This window comes from Mobula hypostoma, chromosome 11, assembly GCF_963921235.1.
Source record: "Mobula hypostoma chromosome 11, sMobHyp1.1, whole genome shotgun sequence".
In the NCBI taxonomy this organism is placed as follows: Eukaryota; Metazoa; Chordata; class Chondrichthyes; order Myliobatiformes; family Myliobatidae; genus Mobula; species Mobula hypostoma.
In genome coordinates this window covers 94,793,162-94,818,020 of record NC_086107.1, presented here as the reverse complement: position 1 = coordinate 94,818,020, position 24,859 = coordinate 94,793,162, and the positions used below count along the sequence as shown (strand labels likewise).

At 49.0% G+C, this 24,859-nt stretch overlaps 1 protein-coding gene across 3 annotated transcripts in view; it reads left to right on the top strand.

Moving 5' to 3' along the window:
- Nucleotides 1–19,830, top strand: part of LOC134353957 (proline-rich protein 12-like) — a 98,457-nt gene extending 78,627 nt beyond the window's left edge. For all 3 annotated transcript variants that reach the window (XM_063062552.1, XM_063062550.1, XM_063062551.1), the window contains exons 11-16: nucleotides 2,271–2,473; nucleotides 3,936–4,061; nucleotides 8,414–8,511; nucleotides 12,486–12,638; nucleotides 14,043–14,138; nucleotides 18,279–19,830. In XM_063062552.1, coding sequence (XP_062918622.1) covers nucleotides 2,271–2,473; nucleotides 3,936–4,061; nucleotides 8,414–8,511; nucleotides 12,486–12,638; nucleotides 14,043–14,138; nucleotides 18,279–18,419 — 817 coding nt within the window. In that variant the 3' untranslated portion in view covers nucleotides 18,420–19,830. The remainder of the gene's footprint in view (nucleotides 1–2,270; nucleotides 2,474–3,935; nucleotides 4,062–8,413; nucleotides 8,512–12,485; nucleotides 12,639–14,042; nucleotides 14,139–18,278) is intronic.
- The last annotated feature ends 5,029 nt before the right edge of the window (nucleotides 19,831–24,859 follow it).

Genomic DNA, 24,859 nt, shown 5'->3' with positions numbered 1-24,859 from the left:
CTACTGTAAAGATGAAGCCACACTCAGGTTGGAGGAACAACACCTTATATTCCGTCTGGGTAGCCTCCAACCTGATGGCATGAACATTGACTTCTCTAACTTCCGCTAGGCCCCACCTCCCCCTCGTACCCCATCTGTTACTCATTTTTATGCACACATTCTTTCTCTCACTCTCCTTTTTCTCCCTCTGTCCCTCTGAATATACCTCTTGCCCATCCTCTGGGTCACCCCCCCCCCCGTCTTTCTTCCCGGACCTCCTGTCCCATGATCCTCTCGTATCCCCTTTTGCCTATCACCTGTCCAGCTCTTGGCTCCATCCCTCCCCCTCCTGTCTTCTCCTATCATTTTGCTTCTCCCCCTCCCCCTCCAGCTTTCAAATCCCTTACTCACTCTTCCTTCAGTTAGTCCTGATGAAGGGTCTCGGCCTGAAACGTCGACTGCGCCTCTTCCTATAGATGCTGCTTGGCCTGCTGCGTTCACCAGCAACTTTGATGTGTGTTGCTTGAATTTCCAGCATCTGCAGAATTCCTGTTGAAGGGTTATTGGCATAGGAATGGGGACTGTATGCACTTGGTGGTCAGTCTCTGGCTATGGTGAGGGTTGGACATCTTTGGAGACAGTCAGGAGCCCTTGGTGGTTGTGGGAGTCTGAGTGAGGCCTCCATTAGAATGTATTCCCTCAGTCTGTTGGAAGGGTGGGTTCCAGAAGCCCTTGGATTGGAGGGAGGAGGGAAGCCCTCAGGACTGAGGGGATTGGAGCAGGGATGGGGACCGAACCGCCTTCAAAATGGAGAGATCACACCTGGAGTGCCGAGCCCTGCGATCCAGGGTTTCGCAGTGGGACAGTAGCAGGAATGGGGGCAGTGTTGCCTCCTCCCAACCCCAGTCAGGCTGACTACCCCATCAGCTTTCTCATGGGACAGGTTGAGTGTTGGGATTGGGGGTGTAACGGAGGATGACAATGATGGGTGTGGGGGGGGCATAGTGGAGAATAATGTGTGTGTGGGGGTGTGATGGAGAGCAGATTATATGGGGGGAGATGTGTGATGGAGGGCAGTTTGCTTGTGGGGGGAGATGTGTGATAGAGAGCAGTTTGTGGGGGGGTGTGAGAGCTGTTTGTATAGGGGGGTCTGAGAGCAGTTTGTGGGGGGAGATGTGTGATGGAGAGCAGTGTGTGGGGGGGAGATGTGTGATGGAGGGCAGTTTGTGTGGGGGGTGTGATGGAGGGCAGTTTGTATGTGGGGTTTTGAGAGCAGTTTGTGTGGGGGGTGATGTATGATGGAGGGCAGTTTGTGTGGGGGGGTGTAAGAGCAGTTTGTGTGGGGGGAGATGTGTGATGAAGGGCAGTTTGTATGGGAGGGTGAGAGCAGTTTGTGTGGGGGGAGATGTGTGATAGAGAGCGCAGTGTGTGGGGGTGTGATGGAGAGCAGTTTGTGTTGGGGGAGATGTGTGATGGAGAGCAGTTTGTGTGGGGGGAGATGTGTGATGGAGAACAGTTTGTGTGGGGGGAGATGTGTGATGGAGAGCAGTTTGTGTGGGGGGAGATGTGTGATGGAGAACAGTTTGTGTGGGGGGAGATGTGTGATGGAGAGCAGTTTGTGTGGGGGAAGATGTGTGATGGAGAGCAGTTTGTGTGGGGGGAGATGTGTGATGGAGAACAGTTTGTGTTGGGGGAGATGTGTGATGGAGAACAGTTTGTGTGGGGGGAGATGTGTGATGGAGAACAGTTTGTGTGGGGGGAGATGTGTGATGGAGAGCAGTTTGTGTGGGGGGAGATGTGTGATGGAGAACAGTTTGTGTGGGGGGAGATGTGTGATGGAGAACAGTTTGTGTGAGGGGAGATGTGTGATGGAGAACAGTTTGTGTGAGGGGAGATGTGTGATGGAGAACAGTTTGTCTTGGGGGAGATGTGTGATGGAGAGCGCAGTGTGTGGGGGTGTGATGGAGAACAGTTTGTGAGGGGGAGATGTGTGATGGAGAACAGTTTGTGTGGGGGGAGATGTGTGATGGAGAGCAGTTTGTGTGGGGGGAGATGTGTGATGGAGAGCAGTTTGTGTGGGGGGAGATGTGTGATGGAGAACAGTTTGTGTGGGGGGAGATGTGTGATGGAGAGCAGTTTGTGTGGGGGGAGATGTGTGATAGAGAGCGCAGTGTGTGGGGGTGTGATGGAGAGCAGTTTATGTGGGGGGGTTGCTGGAGAGCAATGTATGTGTGTGTGGGGGGGTAACAGATTGCCTACCATTTACAGTAATGCTCCGTTTACGCCTGCAGGCGCCAGAACCAGGCCAAGAGCACTCCGAACCGGGTCCCGGTCGTGGTTAAACCGGAACCACCACCGCGCCCAGCGTCCAAACCCAAACAGCGACCGTCCAAAGCCAAGGCCGAGCCCCCTCCAAAGAAGAGGAAAAAGTGGCTGAGGGAGGTGGCCTCGTCTTCGGAATCAGACTCCACGCCCAACCAGCAAAGTGAGGAGGGTGAGTGATCAGTCCTCTGTCCCCATCCCTTCCACTGGCTGGGAGTATTCACAGGGTCAGTGCAGTGGGGATGGGGAAGGTCGTGGGGCCGAACCTCCTGCTGAAGTAACTTAGTCTCACCACTCCACCCCAGTAAGATCCCTCCACACTGTTCCATCACACACTCCCTCCACGCTCTCCCATCACATACTCACGGTGTCAGGCACAGGGTAAAGCTCCCTCCACGCCTTCCCATCACACACTTCCAGGTCAGAAACAGATTGAAGCTCCCTCTACACCGTCCCATCACGCGCTCCCAGGATCGGACACAGAGTGAAGCACCCTCCACACGTTATACATTCCCTGGGTCAGACACAGAATGAAATACTCTCCGCACTATCATGTCACACACTCCCAGGATCAGACAGAGTGAAGCTCTCTCTACACCATCCCATCTCACACTGCCAGGGTCAGACATAGAAGCTCCCTCTGCACTGTAACATCACAAATTCCCAGGGTCAGAGTGAAGCTCCCTTCACTTTGTCCCTTGATATTCTCCCAGGGTCAGACACAGCTGTTTTGTATACATATAACACTGAATTTGTAATAAAGATATTTTGTATAAAAAAAGGGTCAGACACAGAGTGAAACTCCCTCTACACCATCCCTTCACACATTCCCAGGATCAGACACAGAGTGAAGCTCCCTCTACACCATCCCTTCACACATTCCCAGGATCAGACACAGAGTGAAGCTCCCTCTACACAGTCCCATCACACACTCTCAGGATAAGACAAAATGAAGTTCTCTCCACACTGTCACTTCACAAACTCCCCGGGTCAGAAAGAGTGAAGCTCTCTGTACACTGACCCATCGCACAGTCCCAGGATTAGACGCAGAGTGAATCTCCCACCAGACTCTCCTGTTACACACGCGTACACCCAGGGACAGTTCAGATATTGACTGATGGGTTGAATCTCCTCCTGAGATGCAATTAAGAAAGAAGAAGAGAGTGGATAGCCATGGGGCCACAACACCCCACGAGTGATAAACATGCCGTGTTAACTTGGCTGGTCCCCATTGTAACTGTGAGCAAAGGAATTTGTTCAATGAATGAATGAGTCACTCTACGATGAAAATAAGTTCAAAGTAAAATTCTTTTGCCGAGTGTGTTCGATTCCTGTAAGGAGTTTGTTCATTGTCCGCAGGACCATGCAGGTTTCCCAAAGGTGCTCCAGTTTTTTCTCCCATTCCAAAGACGTACTGGGTAGGGTTAAGGTTAGCAAGTTGTGGGAATACTACGTTGGTGCTGGAAACATGACGACACTGTAAATAAAGTGAGAAATAAAGCTATTGGTAAATGCTGTGGTACGCCCGCTTGAGATTCCTTGCAATTGTAAGTGGACGAGAATGAGGTGGACAAAAATCTGCATAGTATGTGGTCCAGGAATGATTGTCCCTGTTGCTTCCCCCTGTGTCACAGAACGGATCCCCACTGGCCGAATCCTGAACACCCGGGCAATGAAGGAGATGTACAAGAGCTATATTGAGCTGCTGGTCAGTGCGGCTCTCGACCCAGCCATGATCGAGACGATCGAAGCCAACAACGGTAGGAACGGAATGGGGGCCTCACTCCGCATTTGCCTTTCCATTACAGGAATAAAGTACCAGGGTGCTGACTGGGTTAGAGGGCAAGGGCTGGACTCAGTGGCCACTTTTTTAGGTACACCCACTTGTTTAAAAAGTCAAAGTAAGTTTATTAAAGTACTTATATGTCACCATATACAACCCCTTGTGGGCATTCACAGTAAGTACAAAGTAACACAGTAGAATTGATGGAAAGCCACACGCAACAAGACAGACAAACAACCAAACAACACACACAAGATGCTGCCTGGCCTGCTGAGTTCCTCCAGCATTTTGTGTGTGTCACTCGGATTTCCAGCATCTGCAGATTTTCTCTTGTTTGTGATTAGACAAACAACCCATGTGCAAAAGGCAGCATGTGCAAATACAAAAAGAACAAAAAAAAACAAGCAAATAATAATAATAAATAAGCAATAAATATCGAGAACATAAGATGAGGAGTTCTTGAAAGTGAGTCCGTAGGTTGTGGGGACAGTGCAGTGATGGGGCATGTGAAGTTGATTGGAGTTATCCCCTCTTGTTCAAGTGTCTGATGGTTGAGGGGTAATAACTCTTCCCAAACCTTGTGGTGTGGGTTGTGAGGCTCCTGTACTCCTTCCTGATGGCAGCAGCGAGAAGAGAGCATGACCTGGGTGGTGGATTAATGCAAATATCTAATCAGCCAATCATGTGGCAGCAACTCAATGCATAAAAGCATAGATCATAAGATATTTGGAGCAGAACTGGGCTGTTTGACCCATCGAGTCTGCTCAACATAAAACTTCTCCATAAAAGCATGGTCAAGAAGTTCATTTGTTGTTCAGACCAAACATCAGAATGGGGAAGAAATGTAAACTGAGTGACTTTGATGGTGGAATGATTGTTGGTGCCAGATGGGGTGGTTTGAGTATCCCAGAAACTGCTGATCTCCTAGGATTTTCACGCACACCAGTCTCTAGAGTTTACAGAGAATGGTGCATAAAACAAAACACATCCAGTGAGAGGCAGTTCTGTGGATGAAAACATCTTGTTAATGAGAGAGGTCAGAGGAGAATGGCCAGACTGGTTGAAGCTGACAGGAAGGTGACAGTAACTCAAATAACCACGTGTTACAACAGTGGTGTTGTAGAAGAGGATCTCTGAACGCACAACAAGTTGAACCTTGAAGTGGATGGGCTACAGCAGCAGAAGACCATGAACATTACACTCAGTACCTATTAAACTGGCCTCTGAGTGTATAGAGAGAGGTTGGACAAACTTGGGTTGTTTTCTCTGGACCGTTGGAGGCTGTGGGGAGAGCTGGTGGAAGTTTAGGAAATGATGACAAGTGCAGATAGAGCCTTTCTGTGGGGTAGAAATGTCCAATTTTAGAGGGCTTAGAGTTACTGCAAGAAGGGAAACATTTACAGGGGATGTGTGGGGCAACTTTGTTTCACCGAGTGATGACTGTCTGGAACAGGCTGCCTGGGTTCGCAGTGGGGGCAGACTTGTTGGAGGCATTTAAGAGGTTCTTGGCACATCAGCGTGCAGAGAAAGGAGGGGTTTGAAACAAGGAATTGGTTTAATTTGGCGTCTCCTTTAGCACAGGCATGGTGGGTTGAAAGGCCCATTCCCATGGCAACCATGATCCAGATGGACTGTCCACTTCCCTCCATCGATGCTGAGTTCCTGCAGCATTTTGTGCCTTGCTTGTCTGTTCCTGGGCTGGGCTCTGCAAGGTTCCTGCAGGGAGCATGCCCCTTTACGAAAATAAAATACTGGGGATTTATGAAAATAAGATATTACAGACGCTGAGCATCTGATCATTTTTTAAAAATGTAAATGGTGGATTCACGGTGAGGTTCGGGCGGATGAGGTAAACCTATAGTGTGTTAATTCTGCTCCTCTAGAACCTGCTGGGGTTGTTTTCCATCTGCTGAGGGTAAACAGATCCCCTCCCCACTTCCCTTGACAATTATATTCCTCCTCCTCTCCTACTGCACCTCAGAGACTACACTCTGCTGGAGGTTAGCAGGCCAAGTGTTTAAAGCCCATTTTCATTGGCTGGGAGCCAGGGGGGAGGGGGCGTGGAATTTGTCCAGAGCACGAACTTGGGCGCAGTTAGTTAAATCACACACAGTTCTGGTTAGCACATCGCTGGACGGTGGTGGCAGCATTTGAGAGTGTGGAGGAGGTGGATGCCGGGGTTGGCGGGTGGTACATATATCAGTGCTTGAGGTTCATACCTTGGCTGGCCGCCTTTGGAACAGTGGAGACTGGGAGGAGATTTATAAAGTTATCAGAGTGTGCTGGAAGGAATAGTCTCCCTCAGGAACGCGTGGAGGGAAAACTATTGTCAGAGGATTAGAGGACCATTGATCGGTATTTACTTCCCAATAGAACAAGGGTTCCCAGCCTTTTTTCTCCCATTCACCAAGTAGTCCGTGAGCCCAGGTTAGGAACCCCTGTCTCAGAGGGTGTTGAGGCCCTAAGACAGGAGCTACTCCACATTCGATCATGGCTGATTTAATTTCTTGATTCAGTGCCAGTTCTCCTGCCTTCTGCCCGTAACCTTTGACACCCTTGCTAATCAAGAACCTATCAACTCTGCTTTAAATATACTCAAGCAACACACATCAAAGTTGCTGGTGAACGCAGCAGGCCAGGCAGCATCTATAGGAAGAGGCGCAGTCGACGTTTCAGGCCGAGACCCTTCGTCAGGACTAACTGAAGGAAGAGTGAGTAAGGGATTTGAAAGCTGGAGGGGGAGGGGGAGATGCAAAATGATAGGAGATGACAGGAGGGGGAGGGATGGAGCCGAGAGCTGGACAGGTGATAGGCAAAAGGGGATACGAGAGGATCATGGGACAGGAGGTCCGGGAAGAAAGACGGGGGGGGGGTGACCCAGAGGATGGGCAAGAGGTATATTCAGAGGGACAGAGGGAGAAAAAGGAGAGTGAGAGAAAGAATGTGTGCATAAAAAAGAGTAACAGATGGGGTACGAGGGGGAGGTGGGGCCTAGCGGAAGTTAGAGAAGTCAATGTTCATGCCATCAGGTTGGAGGCTACCCATACGGAATATAAGGTGTTGTTCCTCCAACCTGAGTGTGGCTTCATCTTTACAGTAGAGGAGGCCGTGGATAGACATGTCAGAATGGGAATGGGATGTGGAATTAAAATGTGTGGCCACTGGGAGATCCTGCTTTCTCTGGCGGACAGAGTGTAGATGTTCAGCAAAGCGGTCTCCCAGTCTGCGTCGGGTCTCACCAATATATAAAAGGCCACATCGGGAGCACCGGACGCAGTATATCACCCCAGTCGACTCACTGACTTGGCCTCCACAGCCATCCTTGGTAATGAATTCCACAGATTTACCACCCTCTGGCTAAAGAACTTCCCCCTCGCCTCTGTTCTAAAGAGACGTCCTTGTATTCTGAAGCCGTGCCCTCTGGTCCCAGATACCCCCGCTACTGGAAACATCCTGTCCATGAACACTCGATCTAGGCCTTTCCGTATTCGATAGGTTCCAATGAGATTCTACCCCCCCCCCCCTCCAATTCTTCTAATCTCCAGCGAGTACAGGCCCTGGGCCATCAAAAGTTCCTCATGTGTTAACCCAGGCAGAATGGATGTTGGAGGCAGAGGTCCCTGCCAGAGGTGGGGGGCATTTGCAGGGTGGAGTCCCCTAAACCGGGGTGTGGGATTAGTTGAGAAGATGGCCCGTCATATAGGGGTGGATGTCAGAGGCAAGTTTTTTTTTAACACGAAGAGTGGTGGGTGCATGGAATCTCCTGCCAGGGGTGGTCGCTGAAGCTGGGGCATTTAAGAGAAGCTTAGATAACACATGGATGATAGAAAAATGGTGGGTTATGTAGGAGGGAAGGGTTAGATTGATCTTGGATTGGGTTATAAGGTCGACACAACATCATGGGCCAACGGGCCTATTCTATGCTGTATTGCTTTAAGAATATTGCTCTTTGAAAGGTGATCTATTGCACAATTTAAGAGATGTTTAGGTAGGTACATGGATGAGAGGGGTATGGAGGGCAATGGTCCAAGTGCAGGTCAATAGGACAAGGCAGGTTAATGGTTTGCCATGGACTAGATGGGCCAAAGGGCCTGTTTCTGTGCTCTTGTGCTCTGTGAGTCTCTAACTAAATAGTCAATGATTCACTCCACCCTGTTGTTTCCAAACCGGTTTCAATCTCCTCCTGACCCCCAAGAGTTGTCTAACTAGATCTTGGTGCAGGTGGAAGGGGCCCAGAAGGGATATTTGTGAGCGTGTTTGGAAAGTGGTGCCGGCGGAAGCCGTTACTATGGAGACCAGCCACTGATTCATGTCTTTGCTCTTCTGCAGATGAACTTTATTTACCCACCATGAAGAAGATCGATGGCATCTTAACGGAACACAAGAAGCGTGTGACAAAAAGAGTGTCTCTTAGCTCGTTGCTCCAGGTACCTCAGGCCTCAGCTTCTCTGCGTAAAGTTTGGCTTGCACGTTAACGCTGTCTTTGTGTCTTGGGCATCATTGGGCCAGTTCACACCGAACAGCTTGAGATCGAGGGCTGTGGTGACGTTCCTGCTAAATCCAACCCTACTCTGCACCCGTATTCAGGGAGCGAAGTGGTCCGTTGTTAGCCTAGTGTCTCTTCGCAGCAGGGGTGGCTGGGTAGCATTGCAGTTAGCCCAGTCGCTTTAAAGCACCAGCAACCACAAATCAGGGTTCAATTCCCCTCGCTGTCTGTGAGAGGGCATGGACGTTTCCCCATGATCATGTGGGTTTCCTGTGGGTGCTCCAGTTCCTTCCCTCATTCCAAAGAAGTGTTGATTAGGGTCAGTAAACTGAGGGCATGCGATGTTGGTGCCAGAAGCATCGCTCTGGGCCTGTACTCACTACTGGGGTTTAGAAGAAAGAAGGGGGATCTCATTGAAACCTATCGGACATTGAAAGACCGAGATTGAGTGGATGTGGAGAGGCTGTTTCCTCCTGTGGGGGAGTCCAGGGCCAGAGGGGGCAGCCTCAGAATACAAGAACGTCCCGTTAGAATAGATATGAGGAGGAATTTCTGTTGCCAGAGGGTGGTGAATCTATGGAATTCATTGCCACAGATGGCTGTGGAGACCAAGTCATCCAGTATAGTTAAAGCAGAGTTGACAGTTCTTAATTAGTGAGGGTGTCAAAGGTTACAGGGAGAAGGCAGGAGAATGGGGTTGAGAGGGATAATAAATCAGCCATGACTGAATGGCAGAGCAAACTCTGCACTGAATGGCCTAATTCTGCTTCTCTGTCTTGGGGTGTTTGGACACTTGCAGGCTTCCCCCAGCATATCCTCAGACTGTGTTGGCTGTTGTTGTGTTGTTGCTGAGGATGGATTTCACTGTCTATGTTGACGTGCACGTGGCAAATAAAGCCAACAATATCAACGTTAAATTAAAGCTAATCTTTAATCAACTGGGCATTTCCTTAACCAGTCAGTCCGATGGGAAAGGTAAACAGCTCAGGAACTGAGAATGAAATGCTAATTTAAATGGAGCGAAAGAAATATTGTGAGAAAAGAAAGGACAATGGAATAGTGAAATATAAGCTGGCACTGGCGATATACGGCAATGTTTTGCAGACAGGTCGTAAAATATTCGATACTCTACCAGACATACTTCCTTTGAACAATGATTGCTGCAATCTGCAGCCTGGATTTTCATGGATTCTGTTGTATTTCTTTGTTTTCCTGTGGTAGCTGTAATGAGGTGAGTCTCAAGGTTGAATATGGTAAATTTACTTTGATCTTTTTGAACTTTGAATATAAATGTTGAGATTTTAAATGTCCTGTGACAATTAAGCAATTGACAACCAAAAGACCAAACTTGTGCCGTTGCAAAAGTAACAAAGTGCTGGAGGAACTCGGAGGGTCAGGCAGCAGCTGTGGAAGGGAAATGGACGGTGATGGTTTTGGATTGAAATGTCCAGGTGAAGGGCCTTCATCTCCCTCTGGCAGACTCTCCTCGACCCCAATTGAGTTCCCCCAGCAGACTGTTGCTCCAGATTCCAGTATCTGCAGTCTTGTTTGTCTTCAAAACTTGTGGAAGTTCACTTATCAGTGTCAGAGAGGTTTCTGGTCATAGATAGCACCTGTATTTAGTTCCTGTCCACTGCACAAGTGCAGGAACGTTATGCTGCTTGAGTTATCCTTACGAATAAGGCTTGGTAGATGGATTTTAAAATGAGCAAGCGCAGGATACCTCCTTTGAGCCCGCTTCAGCTTTTAGGAAGATTATTTGTTGAATCCTGCAGCAAGGAGACATGCTCTTCAGCCCATCTTGTCCCTGCTGACCAAGACTTCTGTCTTAACTTGTCCCATTCTCCTGTGTATGGTACATATTTCCTATCCATGTACCTGTCCAAGTGTCCTTTAAATGTTGGTAATCTGCCTGCCTCAGCCACTTCCTCTGGCAGCTCGCTCCATATTCAGACCACCTTCTGGGTGGAAAAACTTGCTCCTCGGGTTCCTGTTGGACCTCTTCCCCTTCACCCTAAGCCGGTGCCCTGTAGCTCGTGATTCAGGTTCTTTGCTTATTTATCGTATGTCCATCGAAACATGCGGTGAAATGCATTAACAACACAACCTATGGATGTGCAAGTGGCACCACACTTTCTGACGCTAACATGGAGTGGCCGCCATGTTCAGGAGAAGAACGTGGAGCACAACAAAAACAGCAAAGCAAGCCCCTTTCCGCCTTCCCGCACACGGTTAGTCCTTCAACCCCAGGACAGGCCTCCGGTCTCTGGACTTAGGCCACCAGACATCGACGTCAACCTTCAGGCTTCGATCTCCAGAATCGAGCCCTGGAGCAGCCGATGGCAGGACCCCGAGCTGTGGACTCACTGGCTCCACCAGCCCTCGTGCCTTCTGCTGCCACAGGCATCTGATCCCAGAACCCACCGACCTGGGACAGTCTGACGTCACAGATGCCCTTTGTCCATCTGTGACGTCAGACTGCATGTATACACCCCTATCTGTACCCCTCATGATTTTATACACTTCTGTAAGATCACTCCTCATTCTAATGAAGATGTTCCAACCTGCACAATGTCACTTCGTAACTCAGTCCCTTGAGTCTCGCCCGTCTCCTCTGCACTCTTTCCAGTTTAACGGCATCTTTAGCAGGGCGACCAAACATAATATTCAAAATGTGGTCCCTTTCAAAGTTCAAAGTAAATTTATTATCAAAGTACATATATGTCACTGTATACAACCCTGAGATTCGTCTGTTTGCAGGCATCACTCAATAAATCCAAAATGGAGTCAGTGAAAGACTCCATCAACTGGGCATTCAACCAGTGTGCAAAAGACAACAAACTGCAAATACTAAAAACAAAGAAATAATAATAAATAAATATCGAGAACTTGAGATGAAGAGTCGTTGAAAGCGAGTCTATGGTTGTGGGAATATTTCAGTGATGGGGCAAGTGAAGGTGAGTGAAGTTATTCAAGAGCCTGATCGTTGAGGGGTAATAACTGTTCCTGAACCTGGTGGTGTGGGTCCTGAGGCTCCTGTACCTCCTGCCTGATGGTTGAGGGGTAATAACTGTTCCTGAACCTGGTGGTGAGAGTCCTGAGGCTCCTGTACCTCCTGCCTGATCGTTGAGGGGTAATAACTGTTCCTGAACCTGGTGGTGTGAGTCCTGAGGCTCCTGTACCTCCTGCCTGATGGTTGAGGGGTAATAACTGTTCCTGAACCTGGTGGTGAGAGTCCTGAGGCTCCTGTACCACCTTCCTGATCGTTGAGGGGTAATAACTGTTCCTGAACCTGGTGGTGAGAGTCCTGAGGCTCCTGTACCTTCCTGATGGCAACAGCGAGACGAAAGCATGTCCTGGGTGGTGCAGGTCCCTGATGGTGGGTGCTGCTTTCCTGCGACAACGCTTCACGTAGGTGTGTGTTGATGACAGGGAAGGCTTTACCTGAGAGGGACTGGACCATAGTCAGTACTTTTTTCTTGAACTTGTATATCCTGAAATCAATCTAATATCCACTTTTTTGCTGTATAAATCACCCCTCAGCCTCCTTTGCCCCAGGGAAAATAGTCCTAGGTTATCGAATGTCTTTATAACTCCAGTATTCCAGAACATCCTTGGGAAGCCCTTCTGCGCTCTTTTAGGTTTCTCCCAGGTGCTCTGGTTTCATCCCAAATCCCAAAGTTGAAAGTTATTGGGTTCCCGTAAGTTACTCCTTGGTTTTGGGTACCTGTTATCCCAGAAGTTAATAGGGAGTGGACTAACCCAGGCAGTAATCAGCGGGAGTATGAGTTTAACCTTGCATCCTCCCCTCTGAAGCTGGGGTGGTCCCTTGGATGGCAGGGACTGCCGGCATCTCCTCTGGTCTAACGGGATGGGCTGAGGCGGGCTGTAACCCCTCTGGTGGGTGTGTTGCAGGAAGGATTGCAGACGTTCCCTCAGCTGGTTGTGGAGGATTGCGACGCCGAGCACAGGAACGCCCCCGCCAGCTCAGTGAAGCTAAAAGTGGCCGGCACCCCCTACAACAGGAAGACCCTCAACCAGCTCAAGAAGAATGTACAGCGGCCGCAGGTGAGGGCGCGTTTCGCCGTCTCGCGCTCTGGTGTGAAGCTGTCGCCATAAGCAGCAGCGGAGGGGCAAACTGGTAAACCTGGCAGAGTTGTCGCCTCGCTGGCCCCCAGAGACCCAGGTTCAGTCCTGAACTTGGGCACTGTCCGTGCGGAGTTTGCACGTTTTCCCTCCTGACTGGGCAGTGCATTTAATTGGTTCATACAGTCGGACAGCACGGCAACAGGGCCTGTAAACCCATCTTGCTCACATCCACGAATATGCTTATCCAAGCTAATCCCATTGGCCTGTGTTTGACCCAAATCCCTCTAAACCAGAGGTTCCCAACCTTCTTTATGCCATGAACCTCAGATTGAGAGCCCCTGTTCTAAACCTTTCCTATTCATGTACCAGTCGACAGGTCTTTTAAACATTTAAATTTTACCCACTTCTGGCAGCTTGTTCCATACGCCCGCCACCCTCTGTGTGGAAAAACTTGCCCTTTATATCTCCTATAAATCTTGCCCCCCAACCATAAAATGCCCTCTTTGATAGTCTACTTTATCTATACCCCTCATTCTTTTATCAATCTCCCTTCAGTGTCCTTCACTCCAGGGAAAACAGTCCCAGCAAGTCCAGTCTCTCTTTATAACTCACGCTCTCCAGGTTTCCCCTGGGTGTTCCGGTTTCGTCCCAAGTCTGGAGGTTTTTGGATTCCTCTAAGTTGCTCATAAGTTTGAGTGTCCAGAGAGGAGCTGGTGGGAATGTGAGGGAGAATGTTGAAGGGATTTGGAGAAATAAGGAGTTATGGAGGGGATGAGACTGATGGGGTGTCTGTGCTGGTGATTCTTTATTCCTGAACACTGTTCCCTCTAAGCTGCGCAGTCGCACAGTAACCAAAATGCTTCCACGCACATAGCCTTCATTGCCATGCAGCTGGAATTTTATATGTTTCAATAAAGTGCCGCACATCTTTCAGGTGGTGTAAAATTGTCCTGCTCAGAGCAATGGTCGGTCCATGCAGCTGTTTAAAAAAAAAATAGAGGAACGTTAGTTCTGACCCTTGTACACTTTTCCTGCTGCTCAGCAGCATGCGTGATGAGTTGTTGGTTGGAGCTGTGGTCTCTGCGTCCGACCACCGACCGATGCCCTAGTGACCTCCCTGCTCCGAGTTCAGCCGTCAAGGGTGAGGGGGCCAAGAGCACTTTTCCCCACGTTTTGGCTGGCAGGGGGTTTGTCCGTCCGGGAGAAGGTGTGCTCACCAGGAGAGGGACGGGGCAGATCCTCATCCAGTTGGGAGCGAGCTGAATTACCCTTGCACTCTGGTGTCTATTCCCGGTGTAGGATCGACCCAGCGATCCAGGACAGTCGCTGGAACAGCTTTTCTCACCGGTCAGTGAGATTTTCCTGCGTGCTTTATTTTTGCAGGATTTTCAAGTGGAGGCCGAGAAACTGCAGTTTTACACCTTGTTCCATTCTCTTCATCACTACAAGTACCACACGTTATTGCACTGTAAGGAGCAGGTGAGTGCCTCCAGCCTCAGGAGCACCTTTGCTGGCTTTGTTTTAGCCCTGCCTAAGGGCCCAGGTTTGCTTTGGGTTAGACATACAAGGTCACACAGAAGCTTCGAATATCAGAATCAGGTTTACTATCACTTAATTAAATGGTATAAAACTTGCACTGCAAAACAGAACCAGGCCCTTCAGCCCATCTAGTCCATGCGAACTGTCATCCAGCCCAGTCCCATCAACCTGCAGCTGAACAATAGCCCTGTATACCCTCCTGCCCATGTACCTACCCCCAACTTTTAAATATTGCAATGGAAGCTGTATCCACCACTTCCACTGGCAGCTCGTTCCACAATCTGGGGGGAGAAAACTCCCCCTCATGTGCTTCACCATTGACCCTTAACCTTTGCCCCCTGGTTCTGGTCTCACCCAGCCTCAGTGGGAAAAAGCCTGCTTGCATTTGCCCCACCTATGCCCCTCACAATTATCAAATCGCCCCCCTTGTGCACTCTGGGGAATCAAGTTCCAACCTGTTCAACCTTCCCCCATATCTCAGGTTTTGCGGTGGCAGTACAGTGCATAGACAAAGTATTACAAAAAGGAAAACCAATAATGAGACCATTCAGAAATGTGATGGCGGAGGGGAAGAATCACTGAGTGTGGATCTTCAGGCTCCTGTATCCCTTCCCCGTACCATATCAGGAAAGAACTGTCTTTATTGGCGGAAGGCACAAAAAAGGCCTGTTGCACTGATGTTTTAACCTGCTCCAAGGTCAGTCTAACCCTTCCCTCCCACAAAGCCCTGCATTATTTTATTATCCATGTACCTATCTAAGAGTTTCTTAAATATCCCCAATGCATCTGCCTCTACCACCACCCCTGGCCGGGCGTTTCACACACCCACCACCCTCTGTGTAAAATACTTACCTCTGACATCCCCCCCCCCCACCCTACGCTTTCCTCCTTGCACCTTCTCATATTAGTCATCTCCGCCCTGGGGAAAAGGCACCGGCTGTCCGCTCTATCGTTGCATTTTAACATTTTGTACACCTCTGTCGTCAGCTCTCATCCCAAAGAGAAAAGCCCTAGCTCACTCAACTTATCCTCTCCAATCCAGGCAGCATCCTGGTAAGTCTCCTCTGCACCCTCTCTAAAGCTTCCACGTCCTTCCAATAACGAGGTGAGACAGAACTGAACGCGATACTCCCAAGTGTGGTCTAACCAGAGTTCTGCAGAGCTGCAACGCTACCTTGCTGCTCTGGAACTCAGTCTCCTGACTAATAAAGACGTATCAAGACTCAGTGTTCCCAATATAGAAATATAAAGGAGAACTAAATAATTGTTACTCTGGATTCGATGCAGTACGGAAAAAAAAGACCACAATAAGCTAAAGAACACAATTAATTTAATTAATGGCTCCGTCTGTCTAAGTAGACAATGGATGCGCCCGGTTTCCGGGGTGCAGACCTGGGCGATGAATATGGAGATCCTGGGCTGCCCAGACATCAAGGTCCCCCTCTCGGCCTCACGGACGTGGTCCAAAGGAATGCAAAGCAGTACATTTGGCATCAGCTTGGCTGCAGGAGCTGCCAGGAGGTGACGTGATACGTCATCCAACCGCCTTAGGGGCTCCACTCCGGGTTTGTGTAGGGTTTACTCCTCAGCCCTCTCTTCTCCCGAAGATACCCACAAGGCAGTGGGATCCGTAACCCTGGATAGGGACCCATACCGGGTACTGTCAGCCGGAGCCAGCTGAGCCCGGGACTCGTGTAAGGCAGGGTCGTCACGCCCTGTAGTAGTGACATATGGAGCCACTACCCACAATAATAATAATTTTAAAAACACAATAATTATAAATACTGAAGATGGCTTGCGTATATACACAGATATTGATTTTATGTCCATAAAGTGACGCTAGGCACAGGAGTGTCTGTACGTAAGGTGACTGACAGCAAGTGATACAGTGGTGGAGTTAGTCGGTGGAGGTGTTGATCAGCCTTACTGCTTGGGGAAAATAACTGTTTTTGAGTCTGTTAGTCCTGGCGTGGATGCTCTGTAGCCTCCTCCCTGGTGGAACTGGGACAAACAGTCCAGGAACAAGGTGGGCGGGATCCTTCATGATGTTACTGGCCCTTTTCCGGCACCTTTCTGTATATAGTTGGCGTGGTGGCGGGTAGGCTGGTGCCAGTGATGCGTTGGGCAGTTTTGACTACCCGCTGTAGAGCCTTCCTGCCCGCCGCAGTGCAGGTTCCGTACCATGCGGTGATGCAGCATGTTAGGATGCTCTCTACTGCACATCTGATGTGAGTATTGATGTCCATAGTCCAGCTCTCTTCAGCCTCCTCAGAAAGTAGAGGCACTGGTGAGCTTTCCTGATGGTGGGTGATGTGTTCTGGGACCATGGGAGGTTGTGTGTGAACTGTGCAGTCCTGGGAGTTTGAAACTGCTCGTAGTTTCCGCTACCGTGCCGCCGATATAAAGAGGGGTGTGAGTTCGCCTGACATTGAAGAAGAGGCTGTTGGCCTGGCACCAGACCTAGAGCTCTTCCACCTCCTCTCTTAGGCCGTCTCATCGTTGTCCGTGAAGAGCCCCGTGACTGTCGTGTCATCGGCGAACTTGACAACGTGATTACTCGGGTGTTTGTGCAGTCACGTGTGAGCAGAGTGCACGGCAATGGGCTCAGCACTCCGCCCTGGTGGAAACCCATGATGGGAAGGGAGGATACACCCTACACTCTCTTAACCACACCTCAAAATAAGGCGGCGTCCGTCATTAAGGACTTCCATCACCAAGGTCATGCCTTGTTCTCATTGCTACCATCAGGAGCCTGAAAGCCACGCTCAACGATTCAGGAACAGTTTCTTCCCCTCTACCACCCGATTTCTGAATGGACATTGAACCCATGAACACTACCTCACTACTTTATTTCTATTTTTGCACTACTTAGTTAATTGAACTACCGTTTGTATTATATATTTGATTACTTAATGTAATTCACAGTTATTATGTATTGCATTGTACCGCTGCCGCAAAGACAACAACTTTCATGACACATACCGGTGAAATTAAACCTAATTCTGACTATTAACTCGTGCAGCAACTTTGAGGGATCTATAAACGTGACCCCCAAGGTCCTTCTGTTCCACCACTCTGTTAAGAATTGTGCCATTAATCCTGTACCCTGATTCAAGTCTGATCTTCCAAGGCGAATAATTTCACACTTCTCCAGGTTGAACTTCACCTGCCTCTTCTCAGCCCAGCTCTGCATCCTATCAATGTCCCATTGTAACCTGCTACACTCTCCACAACACCACCAACCTTCGTGTCATCTGCGTGTAACCCTCGCTTCAGCTAGCAGCTTAATCTGGCGGATGATAGCCCCCAGCCTGGCCAAACTTAAGAAATCTTGTTTGGGTGGATGCTGCGTGATGTGTTCCCTGTTACAAACCAGAACCACAGAAATAACAAACAGTACACAATATGCAATTAAACAATTGAGCTTTAAAATTCTTAATTTGACTATATGGTTAGTAAAGAAAACAAAAAAAGAAAAAGGGCCCATTCTGATGAAACAGTCTATTGCACAAGGTTGGAGCTCAGTGATAAGGCTGTTCGTCCACCATCAACCTCCTCCGATCACCGCTGACCTTCGGACCCTCGCTCCAAGTCCACCCCGTCCGGCGGTCTACCAACTCTCTCCATTCGCGTCTTCCCTCCTCATCTCTCCCCAGCAAAAGAACCGGGAATTCCGGGCTCCCAGACACACAAGAAAGAACAACATCCTGTTCATTGATTAGCGTACCCCATTATCTCTAGTCATAACCCAAACATTGCTGCTACAGAGAAGCCATTACATTAGCAGTGAAACCTTACAGTGTGTTACATGCGAACTTAGTAACCGACCCTCCCACTTCCTCATCTCAAGTTATTTTTGGTAATGTTGTATTTGCACTGATAGTGCTGCACTCAGCCCCCCTGGTGCCATGCGTTACGGGGTTGGGGCTGTCCCTTGGCGGGAACTCCCGCTGCTTGTCGGCTGTTGGGAGGGTAGAGGGAGGAGGGGACTCTGGTGTCACGGTGGGCAGGGCTTCGCGGGAGGTTTCGGGGAGGGAGGTGAAGAGAGCTGGCGGTGACCACGTTTGCCTCCCCTTACAGACGGACACCCTGTCGGAGGTGAATGAGGACCTGGGGCAGGAGGAGATCGTGCAGCAGTGCATGCGCAACATGGCGTGGCTGGAGAAGCTCTTCGACTCTTTCTGCGAGCTCCTCACCCAGGTTCAGCAACAGTGCGCGTGACCGCCCCCTCACCCCTCACCCCACCCCAGCCGCCGCAGACATGACCACTCTCCTCTCTCGTACTCTCTCCTCCTTCCTTGCCTCTCTCTGGCCCCACCCCATCCACCCGCCCCTCCCCATCACCATCTCCCAGGGGTTGGTGGGAAGAGGAGGCCACTGGTGACTGCCCGCAGTGACGCCCCTTTTGCCAGATTTAATTTTTCCCGTCATCCTTGCAACGCTGCTGACGATTTTTCAGTTAGGACTGTTCAGAAGTTACCGTTTGCTTTTTAAAAAAAAAAAAAAAAAAAAAAAAAATCCCCTTTCTTTAAGAAAGCTCCATAGCTGACACTGGTTCCCCCTGTCCCAGCCAGCACCCGTGGGTGCCCGGGGGAGGTGGGGTGAAATTAATGCCCCGCTGAGGCAGTGGGTACTGCTCCGAGCCCACTTTCAACGGCCTCGACTCAGTTGTCACTCCTCTCCGTGCCCCTCACTCATCCCAACCCATATATTTATATCCCATCTGCTAGGTCCCCGTTTCCCCCCCTCCCTTGCCCATATCGCCACTCTGCACCCATCCATTTCCCAACTCTGGCCTCTTGTCACCCCTCCATTGCCCCTCTGTCTGCCCTCCTCCCATTATCCCTTTCCCCTGCCCCTGTCATCCTATTCCCCTCCATCACCCACCTCTCTCCCACCCTTGTTGCCCCCTCTCCCCATTGCCCCACTGCTACTCCATCTCCCACCTCTCCCCCATCCTTGTTGTCATTTCATCACTCAACCCTCTGCCCCTATAGTCCCTCCTTCACCCCTCTCTCCCTCCCATTGGTCTGTCCCTCTCACTGTAGCTCCTTTCCCACCACCACTCACCCACGCCTTCCTTCTGCCAATTGCCCTGGGGGGTGGGGGGGTGGTTTGGGGACCTGGGGGTTGGGTTTCCATTTGGTTCTAGCTGGATGAGGGCTTGACTGAAGGAACAGGGTGAGGCTTGAACTGTGAGATGGGGCGGTGGGGCTGGTCACGTTGAAGCCCCTGTCTGCAGGGATTTCAGACTCTCTTCCTGCTGCCTTTCCCAGCTCTCCCACGCCCCACCCATTCCCATTCCAGTACTGTCACGTCCACGTGGCAGCCCCTCCCTCACCAGCACAGGTGGCGGTCAGTAGCCCAAGCTGTGGTTGAGAGCTCTTTCTACTGTCCCACCCCGGACCCTTTGGAAGAACCTTCAACCCAACCATAAGCAGTGCAATTGAAATCATCAGGAGTTCCTGGGTAACTGTTGAAGAAGGGTTGGCTGCTGTGGCTGGGTCCTCTTTGTAGACACCTTCAACTGCTGACCTTTGAAGACCATTCCTACTTCTCCCTGACCCCTCCCCACCCCTTCTTCCAGAGAGCTGGCTGGTCTAGGTGCTGGGTGACCTTTCGATCTCCCCCCGATCTTCACACCTGCCCCCCTCGCACTCAGAAACTCGAGACTTGTCCCACAGCACACTGGACTCTCCAGCCACACTGTGGCACTTTCCGACGATCATCCAGGAGAAGAGCTGGGGCGTATATTCAGTTGCCTGACCTCGGGTTGAAGATCTCCCCAAAGCTTCTGGTGATGTTCATATTTGGGACTTATCGAGGATTATTCAGGTGAATTTGAGAGGGTGTAGGAGGAAATTGAAGGGTCATCTATCTCCTGCTGTCCTGGCAATGGTCAGTACCTACCAAGTTAAAGTGACTAGGCCCAGTTAAATTTAGGGTAAGAGGTTGTATTGATTGTTGGATCTGTTCCTTTTTCCCCTATTGGATCTGATCTTGGAGATCCAAGCCCCTTCATCACACTTCACAGAAGGCTAAAACCACTGTGTTTCTATGAAATAACATTAAGTTGAAAATAAGGTTAGAATGATCCTGAAATGCAGATGCATGTGGCTGGAGCACCCTTTCATTCTCTGGACATTGAGTAGCTTGAGAGACACTGCATATGGCTGTGGTTCTGGAGGATATGTGACTGGACACTGCATATGGCTGCCATTCCGGAGGACGTGATTGGACACTGCATATGACTGCCATTCTGGAGGATGTGACTGGACATTGCATATGGCTGCCGTTCTGGAGGACATGTGACCAGGCACTGCATATGGCTGACAGAAGATAATGACTGCAAATGTCTACAGACTTCAAGAACAAGTGACAACCAGACACAGCTGTACTCTTGGTCTGGGAGGCGGGATGTGAATGGAAATTGAAAATGGCTGCCGGCCTGGAATAAAGTGAATGGACACTGCAAACAGCTGGCAGTCTTGAGGGGCGACTAATCAGACTCCCCTGTCTGAAGATCGGTTTTCGTTGGAAAACGGAGCCTGAACTTGAAGACTTCAACTTCATCCCCTCTATTGACAGTAGCCACTGTAAATTTATTCCCTCACCCACAACCCACCCCAAAGAGAAATGTCCCAAAAAAGAAGGAAGACAAAACGGAACAGTTTAAAAATGAGTGCTTGCTACAAAAAGGGTGGTCTAGACGTGATATTTGGCCAAGACGGGTTGGACGTGGTCTAGACATGATGTCTGGCCAAGACGGGTTGGACGTGGGACATTGGTGGGACGTGGCGGGCAAGAGTGGAGATGGCAGGGAGAGGGGAGGGAGATACCCACAGGAAAATAACTCTTGCGGGAGAGGCTCCAAGTTTTTTAAAAACAATTCTTTGAGGGTCCGGTCAAGCAAATGCTGCATTATATTTTAGCCCTAATGTGTTTTTTTTCAGATTTTAATCAAATATTTCCATTCCCACCCCCTTGCCCTGTTAACAAAATGAATTAACTATTTTAAAAATGCAAAAAAAAACTCCACCAACTTAACGCTGGCTGAATATAATTTAATCATTTTATGTTATTTAAAAATATCTTACAGATTCCCTGTCTCCCTTCTGGTAAAATGTAAGTTTTACAAAAAAATAATTGGGATCTGTCCTATCTTGGGTGCTCGCCTGTCGTAAACGGTTTTTAGAAACAGAGGCAACTTGTCATGTCTCCCATGTATATATATTGTACAGAACAAATGTCCATGTACTATATTGTATTTGAGAGAGCTAACCAATACTTAACAGAGAAAAAAAAATCACAGAAGGTTGCTTAGTTGTGATGTTCAGTCTGACTGGACCTTATTAGTACTTGGTTTATATAATATGTTCTGAGACTTGTCAAGTGTCCTATTTTACGCAAAGAAAGACAGATTATGACAAAATGGAGTGATGCACCCCAGGGTGGATGAGGTCACTTTGCGGAGGGGGGAGGCTGGTGGCCTGGGGTTTATGTGTGATAGTAAATCCCCAATCCCCATGACTCGCACACAGGACTGCTTGGGAGTGGTACAATTTTCCCTGGGTCTGCTTGGATGAGAAAGGGTTAAAGATGATGTCGTCCCGGGGTTGCCTGTCCTGGTTCAGCCTTCTGCCGTGGCGTGTGTGTTTGTGTATGTGTGTGTCTGTCTGTCTGTCTCTGTGTGTGGAACGTACCTGGCGGGGACGAGAGTCCAATCTCTCCCCAGGCTTAAGCATGGTGAGGACATGGGGATATGAAGCTGGGCCTCAGAAAAGAACACTCCCTGTGCGGGGGTTACCATTGCAAAGGTCGTTTGAATACAACCTTCCTGGACCCACTCAGATTCAGATTTATTTATCTCAATGTCCTGGAAACATTCGGTGAACTGTGTCATCTGTGTCGACAGCCAACACACCCAAGGATGTGCAAGCGTTGCCCGCCATGCATTCCGGCGCCAACACAACCTGCCCACGACGCTCGGCAGAGCAACACAGAACATGGCAAAGCAGAACCTCAGCAGCAAAACAATCCCCCTTTTCTTCCCTCCCACCTACACGCACGCACAAACACAGACACACACAACTCCAAGACAGGCCTCCTGTCTCCACCTTTCGGCCAAGAGCTGCTTGAGGTGTCACCAGTTTGCCGTCTGGAGGAGGAGTTGCTTCTGGTGGGACAGGTGTTGGGAACTGACTGTCTGGGACCCGAAATAGATTCCAATGACATGTTGTTTCCCAACTCTTTTGGGGGTTTCCTTCAGTTCAACACTCTCTCCTGGAGGTGGAAATAGATTAGAAAGGTACGACCTTCTGGAGGAAACGGTATCCGCAGAGATAAAACAGTTTCCAATCAGGGACACTTCCCCTGGAAATTCTGTTGACAATTTAGCAGAGTTGCCAGCTCTGACTGTGCACAATCCTGGTGGTTTCATCCCATGACCTTTACCCCTGAAACCCACCTCTCAACATGTTTCTAATGTGTAACAGGATAACAGAATTCAAAGTGAATTGACTCAGTTTCTCCCAATGTTCCCCCCCCCCCCCACCGGCCCTCTTTTGGAACTTTTTTTTCTGAAATCAAACTTGGCAATGTCCTGAAAGATTAACCCCAGGAAGTGCTAGAAACACAGTGCAAGTCGAACGGCATTTATAGAGGGGGAGGGAAATGGTTAACATCTCAGGTCATTAACCTGCAACGGGATGGGTAATCCTCTGTAGCCCGCCCCCAGTCATTTCTAGGGTGCTGGTAAGTCATGGGTGTCCATTGGTGTGCTTGAGCTTCTCTGATGAAGATGAAGGGGGAGGAGTGGGGGAGAAAGATCCTCAATCAGGAGGGACTTCATTTTCAACCTGAAATTATTGTTATCCCTGTTGTACCTTCATTTCCAAAGGTATTCGAATGTAAAACACAGCATACCACACCACAGTGTAGACCCTTCAGCTCACAGTGTTGTGCCAACCTTTTAACCTCTCCCAAGATCAATCTAATCTTTCCTTCCTACATAGCCCTCCATTTCGCTATCACCCTTGTTTCTTAAACGCCCCTAATGTACTTGCCTCTACTACCCTGGCAGTGCCTTCCACATACTCACCACTGTGTGTTTAAAAAAAAATACCTCTGACATCTGCCCTACGCTTTCCTCCCTTGAATTAAACCTGAGCCAATCTTGTCTCTGAGCTCATTGGGAGAGAGAGGCTTGTTCCGACGGTATTGTTTCACTTTTTTTGCAAAAACAAGTTGCAGTTAGCTCTCAATAATGTATTTTCCTCTGCCTATAAAGTAAAGCTGTCCCAAAAAAAAACTGTTCTAAATAAAGCAGTCCCAAGTTTCTTGGAGTCCCAGTGAGGTCACCTTGAGCATTTTTCTTTTGGCCCACCTTGGGGTTGGAGGTTATAAAAACTGTTCTAAGTAAATCACTCCCAAGTCCCTTGGAGTCCCAGTGAGGAGTCACCTTGGCCAATTTTATTGGCTCACCTTGGGTTCGGAGGTCGCCAAGTCTGTCAGGTCACCGTCTTACACCACAGATCTATCATTAACTCCCATCAAAGCCCATTTTTCCAGGGATTTCCAATTTGATAAAATATTAATTTATATTTTAAAAAAAAGGATTTGTGTTGTAATTCCCCTTTATGGGTGTGTGATTGGTGGATGTAATGTGGATCAGAATTGGAGGCTCCGGGAGGGGGGCTGGTGAAGGTTCGGAGGGGGCGAAGGCCTGGGAGAGAAGAGGACGAGACATGTCGTAAAACTTTTCCCCACTGGGGTAGTGTGAGCAGAGGGTGAGTGTGTGGGCAGCGTTTCGTAGGACCTGAGGCTTGTGGTTTGGGAAGGGGCACAGGCACACTTCGATCCATTTTGTCATAAGCTGCCTTCGGAGATGCAATGTTTTCATCTCTCTCACTCTCTCTCTCTGTTTATGTAATACTTATTATTAACCTTTTTTAATGATGTGTTCTAACTGTACAATGTTATGGCCTGAAAGGTATTGTTACCGTTTTCGATTTGTGTTCTTGTATTGATGTTACATATATTATATATTTTTGATTGTTTAACAATGTCCTGCAAATGTTTTTTCTTTTCCTACTTCTCCCTCTCCCCACCCCCTTCCTCCCCTCGCAAAATGTACAACTTGCATTGTATACTGTGTCCACAATATGAAAGAAAAACACATTCTTCCTCTGTATTTTGTTTTTTTCTAAAAAAAAATAGTTTAACCTCTTTCATGTTTTAAATGCCGAATAATTCCTGTGCTGCCTACAGTATTTTTAAAAATCTTTAGTATGCTGATGTGTGCGTCTCTCTCGATTGTTGCCTCTGGCTCGTAGGCTGCTGCGGGTAACAAGTCAATCACGAGGACGGCACTTGGTTTTGGGGATTCACCTGGTGGATTTTGGCTTTCAGACGAAGTGGGGTGGGGAGGGTGGGATTTAGACCTTTTTTTGAAAGGGTTAGATTGTAGGATATGAGAACAGAAAGACGTTCAGCCTCGTGCAACTGTTCTACCATTGACTCAAATAGTTTTGTCGCTGGATGATAGGCGTCAAGTTGCTCCATAACCCCTAGACTTTGATTTTGGAACACGTTCAAATTCCAACACAGCAGCTATGAATTACTTCCAGATTTATTTAATTATATGTACGTTCAAAAATTGG